General features: G+C 36.0%; 1 protein-coding gene across 1 annotated transcript in view; it reads left to right on the top strand.

Annotated features, from left to right (window-relative positions):
• The window catches only part of LOC116090254 (sodium channel protein type 1 subunit alpha), a 141,944-nt gene that overhangs the window by 120,699 nt on the left and 13,280 nt on the right, over positions 1 to 7,965 (top strand). Inside the window, exons 23-24 of the mRNA XM_031370485.1 lie at positions 995 to 1,048; positions 2,760 to 2,897. Coding sequence (XP_031226345.1) covers positions 995 to 1,048; positions 2,760 to 2,897 — 192 coding nt within the window. The remainder of the gene's footprint in view (positions 1 to 994; positions 1,049 to 2,759; positions 2,898 to 7,965) is intronic.

Raw genomic sequence — 7,965 nt, 5'->3', positions numbered from 1 at the left:
CTCCCAAGTGCTAGGATTAAAGGTGTGTGCTACCATCACCCAGCTGCACAGAACTCTTAAGCATGTTCTGTTACTAAGTAAAAATTTCACACTTGACTATACCGCCCACCTTTCTGTTGATTAGTAATTTCATAGAAATAGTCCAAATCACTTTTTCATTCTTGTAGGATGTATGTGATAGATGGGCTCAATAATTCCCCTAAGCCACTGACACATCACCCATCTCTCTCCTTGATGTGAAAAGAATTTCTGTTTTCTGACTAAAATGAGTTAGTCTCCGTTCACACTCTCTCCAAGAGTCAATGATTTAAAAACAAAGATAGTCACAAAAACCACGCAAGCTTCTCATTGACTAAAGAATATATATGCATTTCAGGTCCTGTAGCCTCAAACTTGTGTTCTAAGACACCTGCCAAATGCCTGCAAGAGATTAGAGGAGGAATCCCTCTTCCATGTGTAAATGACAAGCGTCAGCCCTATTTTGTCACACTTTTATTATTTTATCAATTAGGTTAATGCAATCTCTTCAGGGGTTACCATACAGAAAATGAATATAGTGTTATTTCTAAAAAATTCTTAAAAGGATAGCTTCAGTTTTTTTTATTTAGACCCATATGATCCATACACTGTAAGCATAAAGAAGAACTTTAAATACTGTCAATTTGATCACCCAAAAGACAAGATTTCCTCAGAATATCCCAGATCAAATTTGTCATTGCTGTAGACATGGCCAAGTCCGCTTACATTTCTAGTACTTTCTTCCAAATTATACTAACATGCTAAGCTTGAGAATTACATTAGAGCTAGTTATAAAATAGGAAGATATATCAGATTGCCACTTTATTGTTGGCTTTCTATCTTTTTTTGAAATCCGAGGAAATTTTGTGTTGAAATTAGTTTAAAATATTTCTTTAAACATGTACAGTAAGAATATTTAGTAAGTATCAGTTTTGAAATTTAACCCAAATTAAGACATGCATATCCTTTCCAACAGGCCACGTTTAAGGGCTGGATGGATATCATGTATGCAGCAGTGGATTCCAGAAATGTAAGTATTCTTTATATCCTATGCTTTTTGGAAATATTGATTTGGTGCTTAAATTAGCTTATGAGTTAACCAAGCAAACTAACTCTATTTTAGTTAATTAAACAGTAGGAAGGAAGTGTGTTGAGTTTGTACTTAACACAGCAGTGTCAATCAGAGATTTTGTATTGAGTTCAGCAAAAAATAAAAATGGAAGTCAAAAAAGAAAAAAACTCAACTCATTCATTTAATAAGCAACAGATATTCTCCTAAGTGTTTGTATTTGTTGTACAAAAACAAATAGAAAAGTATATGACTGTCATCAATAGCTGAAGTGTGGAGACACGCTCCATGCTTCGAAGCCTGAAAGGCTAGACTCTGGGCTAGCCATCTTAGACATATGCCATAGTCTTTTCCTAATCCACGCTTTATAAGCATCCGTGCAATCACTGTAGCCTGTACTAATGCTGTTATCACTTCTACTTTATTTGATTCCAAACTTTTCCTAGCTTGCAGATGTACTCTAAAATCACAGGCTTTCTCTAAGTTTGATCTCCAAAACTTTAAAATCTGTTTCTTCTTTCCGGTTACTTTTTTGTCTTGTTCTTGTTTCAATTTTCTTTGGCAACCCAGACCTCTAGCTTACTGTGGAGACAATGATAAACTTGAGATCCTCCTATTCCCCTGAGAACTTCTTGATCACCTCTGGAATTGTGCCATCTCTCCTTGTTGCATAGAGTTTGTCTTACATGTTCAGTTAACTTTAGTTCTCTTGTCTTTAAAAAGAGAAGACTGCAGTACTTAACTATGTATACTAAATCTTGACTCCCTCGTCGTGCAGTGAGTGACAGCCCTGTGTCCATTTTTATAACTGTGAGTTTGAGAGTTAGTTATCAATGGAGGATTTTATAAAATAGATCGTTGAGCATGTCTATTCAATCTAAAATTTTTAATGACTGTGTTAATAGTAGGGCAAGATGCCAGCATCCAAATGAATAATTCAGTTCCTTCATTTGCTAGATAAGTTCATACACAAGTGAATATTGATTATAAAAGTGTTCTCTATATGTTTATAAGAGCTATTTTTTAATCAACATTTTCTTTGGTTGTTCTGAAGACAGGATGTTACATTGTAGCCCAGGCTAGACTAGTACTCAACAAGTCTCCAGCCTCAGCTTTCCAAACTCTGGAATTGCACAAACATAAGACACCATATGAGTATTTTCAAATTACTGAAAATCTATTAACTTAAAACTTAACAAATTTAAAGTCTATTGTCCAAATAACAAAATATCAGTTATACTACTTAAAATTATGCAATTAGTTTTAGAATGCCAAATTGCATTTTGTTGTTGTTGTTGGTTTTTGTTTTTCGAGACAGGGTTTCTCTGTGTAGTCCTGGCTGTCCTGGAACTCACGCTGTAGACCAGTCTGGCCTCGAACTCAGAAATCTGCCTGCCTCTGCCTCCCAAGTGCTGGGACTAAAGGCGTGCGCCACCATGCCTGGTGACATTACTTTTTATACAAAAACTTTTTGGTGTCTAATTTGTGTTTTTTGGGTTTGGGGGTTGTTTGTTTGTTTGTTTGTTAGGGGTTTTTTTTTGGCTGTTGATATGGGAATAAAATGTACTGGATTATTTTAAGAATATACTCTTCTACTCTTGTGAAAAAGCACCCAAGTGTTCCCAACGTTTAAATCTTGTTTATAAGTTAACAAATGCCCATCCATTGGCAGGTTGAACTCCAGCCTAAGTATGAGGAAAGCCTGTACATGTATCTGTACTTTGTCATCTTCATCATCTTTGGGTCCTTCTTTACCCTGAACCTGTTTATCGGTGTCATTATTGACAATTTCAACCAGCAAAAGAAGAAGATAAGTATTTTTTAAATTTTTCCTAATACAAGGAAACAGAATAACAACATTTCATTTGAATTGGAATTCAAGATGAGATATTGAGTTCAGAAAACAAATAGCTTATGGCCTTTTTCCTATGTTTTATCCTTATAATTCCTCATTCACCCTTATAAGGTATTTGCAGCTAGATCACTAGAGGCTGGAAAAGCATGTGGAAAGGTGGAGAAGGAGAAATTGCATTTGAGCAGAGAACACTGGCATATGTCTGTTCTAAAATATCCCACATGACTATACACAATCACTAAATATCCATCATTTAAAATAAGGTTTTGGGTATATACTTCTTTTGTCCTCTTTCTCATTTGTACTTCTTTCTTCTGGTTATTTAACTAATAGCAACCATTTCCAGTTCTAATTTAAGGAATTTTTGTTTTATCTATTATCATTTATGAGGCTTGATTATTTCAATTATATATGTGCACTAAAGAAACCATGCAAATATTATCATTCAGTGGTAACCACGGTCCACATTTCTTCTTTCTCTGCTCAAACTCTTTCTGTGAACATTCTCCTTTTGAACTACTACTCATTTGTTTTTTCTTTTGAGATGGTCTCTCTTTTCAATCCAGGCTGGCCTGACCTCACTATATAGCCCTATGTGGCCAAAAACAAGTAGCAATCCTGCATCTCTCTCAAATAATTTGGAACTATGGGCACACAACTATGGGCACACATCACATTGTCTGACCCTGAAATATTCTGTGTACATGTGTGAATGTGTGTGTGTGTGTTTCTGTGTTTATGTGTTATATTGTATTGTGTTGTATGTGTATTAATGGTGATGTGTGCAAGTACTTGTGAGAATGAATGTGCACATGTAAAAGCCAGTGGTAGACATTAGCTACCTTCCTCAATAAATACCATAATTTTTAAGACAGGGTTTCTAATTGACTCTGCAACTCTTCCATTCAGATAACCAGATAGCCAACGAGATTAATGGATTCACCTATCTCTGTTTCCCCAGCACTGTGATTATCAGCACACATTGCCATGCCCACTTTAACATGGGGATCAGGATCTGAGCTAAGATACTCATGGCAATGTGTAAAGCATTGATCACTTGAGCCATATCTGAAATACTTTTAAAAGTTATACTTATTTATTCATGAGAGTGGGTTACACATGTCACAGTGAGTGTGTGGTAGTCAGTGAACAATCTACAGGAGACGGTCTTCCTCCTTCCATTCAGCGGATCTCAGGGGTTGAACCCAGGAGATGAGTCTTGTGAGCAAATGTCAGTACGCACGAAGCCATGGCTTAGTTAGAGTCACACCGAGGTATTTTATACTATTTGTGATTATTGTGAAGGGTGTTGTTTCCATAATTTCTTTCTCTGCCTGTTTATCCTTTGTGTAGAGTAAGGCCACTGATTTGCTTGAGTTAATTTTATATTCAGCTACATCGATGAAGTTGTTTATCAGGTTTAGGAGCTCTCTGGCGGAATTTTTTTGGGTCACTTAAGTATACTATTATATCATCAGTAAATAGTGATAATTTGGCTTCTTCCTTTCCAATTCGTATCCCTTTGATCTCCTTTTGTGGTCTAATTGCTCTGCCTAGGACTTCAAGTACAATATTGAATAGGTAGGGAGAGAGTGGGCAGCCTTGCCTAGTCCTTGATTTTAGTGGGATTGCTTCAAGTTTCTCTCCATTTAGTTTGATGTTGGCTACTGGTTTGCTGTATATTGCTTTTACTATGTTTAGGTATTGGTCTTGAGTTCCTGATTTTTCCAAGACTTTTATCATGAAGGGGTGTTGAATTTTGTCAAATGTTTTCTCCTCATCTAATGAAATGATCATATGGTCTTTTTCTTTGAGTTTATTTATATAGTGAATTACATTGATGGATTTCCACATATTGAACCATCCCTGCATCCCTGGGATGAAGCCTACTTGATCATAATGGATGATCATTTTGATGTGTTCTTGGATTCAGTTTGCAAGAATTTTATTGAGTATTTTTGTATAGATATTCATAAGTGAAATTGGTCTGAAGTCTTCTTTCTTTGTTAGGTCTTTGTATGGTATAGGTATCAGAGTAATTGTGACTTCATAGGACAAATTGGGTAGAGTACCTTCTGTTTCTGTTTTGTGGAATAGTTTGAGGAGTATTGGTATTAGGTCTTCTTTGAAGGTCTGATAAAACTCTGCACTAAACCCATCTGCCTCTGGGCTTTTTTTGGTTGGGAGACTATTAATGACTGTTTCTATTTCATTAACAGATATGGGACTGTTTAGAACATTTATCTGATCTTGATTTAACTTTGGTACCTGATATCTGCCTAGAAAATTATCCATTTCATCCAGGTTTTCCAGTTTTGTTGAGTATAGGCTTTTGTAGTAGGATCTCATGATTTTTTGGATTTCCTCACCAACCCATTCTCTCCTGCTTCCTGGCCTTGTAATTCCCCTTCACTGGGGCATAGAACCATCACAGGGCCAAGGGTCTCTCCTGCCCGTGATGACCAAATAGACCATCCTCTGCTTTACACGTGCTGCTGGAGCCATGAGTCCATCCACGTATATTCTTTGGTTGGTGGTTTAGTCCCTGAGAGCTCTGAGGGTACTGTTAGTTCATATTGTTGTTCATCCTAAGAGACTGCAAATCCTTCAACTCTTTGGGTCCTTTCTCTAGCTCATTCATTGGGGACCCTGTGCTCAGTTCAATGGATGGTTGTGAGCCTCTACTTCTGTATTAGTTAGGTATTGTCAGAGCCTCTCAGGAGACAGCTATATCAGGCTCCTGTCAGTCAGCACTTGCTGGCATCCACAATAGTATCTGGATTTGATGATTGAATATGGGAAGGATTCCCAGGTGGAGCAGTCTCTGGATTGTCCTTCCTTCAGTATCTGCTTCATAGTTTGTCTCCTTCCATGGGTATTTTGTTCCCCCTTTTAAGAAGGAAAAAAGTACCCACACTTTGGTCTTCCTTCTTCTTGAGTTTCTTGTGGTTTGTGGATTGTATTTTGGGTATTATGAGCTTCTGGGCTAATATCCACTTATCAGAGAGTGCATCCATCTGTTTTCTTTTGTGATTGGGTTACCTCACTCAGGATGATATTCTCCAGGTCCATCCATTTCCCTAAGAATTTCATAAATTCATTGTTTTTAATAGCTGAGTAGTATTCCATTGTGTAGATGTACCACATTTTCTGTATCCACTCTTCTGTTGAGGGACATCTGGGTAGTTTCCAGTTTCTGGCTATTATAAATAAGGCTGCTATGAACATAGTGGAGCATGTGTCCTGTTGTTATGTCTCCCTTTTCATTTCTTATCTTGTTAATTAGGATACTGTCACTGTGTCCTCTAGTTAGTCTGCATAAGGGTTTATCTATTTTGTTGATTTTCTCAAAGAACCTTTTCTGCCTTCGACTCCTCTGGTGAATTTGCTTCTCTTTGTTCTAGAGCTTTCAGATGTGCTGTCAAATTGCTGGTTTTTTCTCTCTCCAGTTTCTTTTTGAAGGCACTTAAAGCTATGAGTTTTCATCTTAGGACTGCTTTCTTGGTGTCCCATAAGTTTGGGTATGTTGTTGCTTGATTTTCATTAAAAATCTTTAATTTATTTCTTTATTTCTTCCTTGACCAGGTTATCACTGAGTAGAGTGTTGTCAAGCTTCCATGCGTATATGGGCTTTCTATTGTTTATGTTGTTATTGAGGAGCAGGCTTAGTCCATGGTGATCTGACAGGATGCAAGGAATTATTTCAATCTTCTTGTATCTGTTGAGGCCTGATTTGTGACCAATTATATGGTCAATTTTGGAGAAGGTGCCATGAGGTGCAGAGAAGAAGGCATATCCGTTTGTTTAAGGATAAAAAGTTCTATACATATCTGTTGGTTTTTTTTTAAGTTTTATTGCAATAAGTTGAGAAAAGTTACATGATTTCAATTTATCTGAATTTGTTAACATTTAAGAACATGTTTTAAGTAAATAGAATTAAATCACATTCTTGTTTTCCTTTTGTACCCCAACTCCTCCCAGAGGCCCCCCTTTCAGTACCTACAATATCTTTTTTTATGACATTCTTTAAAATTTATAAAACATTATGACAATAAAAGTGAGTATTATAAAATTTGTTTGATATAAAACAACAATCAATTTAACAGTCTCATGTAGATGCTTGTCTACGGCAATACTGAAAATAAAAATGTTTTTCTCAATATAAATTTTAAATAACTCCAAACATATTAACTGTATATTTCAAAATAATACATCACTACTAATATTTTCTTAAATGAACATAAATACATAAAGTGTTTTTGTTTGTTTTATATTTTGTAGAGCTTAAGATCTTGGGTCTTACTGTGGTAACTTGATACAAGAGTTACAAACGTCAAGCAAAGCATTCAGTCTCACACTTTGTTGTTCTCTTACAAACCCCCTTCAAATTTAATTGCCTACATTACTTTTGGGTATAAAATACTTTTGAAATATGTAAGCTGTTCTGAAAACCATAGTATACTGTAAAAACATGAAATAAACAATACTACTAATAGAGAGGCTGAGACAGGAGAAGCAAGATCTCAAGACCATTATGTTATATGCAGCAAGACACTATCATGTACAAACAAGCTGAAAGCGTATATGGATTATATAATATTGGACCTGTTTCTCCAATTACCAAATTAGAGAGACCACTGGATAACAATCAACAAACTTTTAATTCCTCATGTCTTTTGGATTTCAATCAGTTAGGATATGTTGGTAATATTAATTTTCATATTAAGATATTAAGAAGGCTAGATGGCTCAGCAGGTAAGAGCACTGATTGCTCTTCCGAAGGTCATGAGTTCAAATTCCAGCAACCACATGATGGCTCACAACCACCCATAATGCGATCCAATGCCCTCCCCTTGTGTGTCTGAAGACAGCCACAGTGCACTTATAATAAATAAATAATAAATAAATCTTTTTTAAAAAGATATTAAGAAAAAGTAATTGTTACTTCCTGTTGCTTTTGTTGTAAGAGATAGAATTAGGTTTGTGTGGATTTGTTGAAAGATTACTTTCTTGCTTCTTCTAG

This window comes from Mastomys coucha, unplaced genomic scaffold (assembly GCF_008632895.1).
Source record: "Mastomys coucha isolate ucsf_1 unplaced genomic scaffold, UCSF_Mcou_1 pScaffold15, whole genome shotgun sequence".
NCBI lineage: Eukaryota > Metazoa > Chordata > Mammalia > Rodentia > Muridae > Mastomys > Mastomys coucha.
This window is presented reverse-complemented; position numbering and strand designations above follow the sequence as displayed.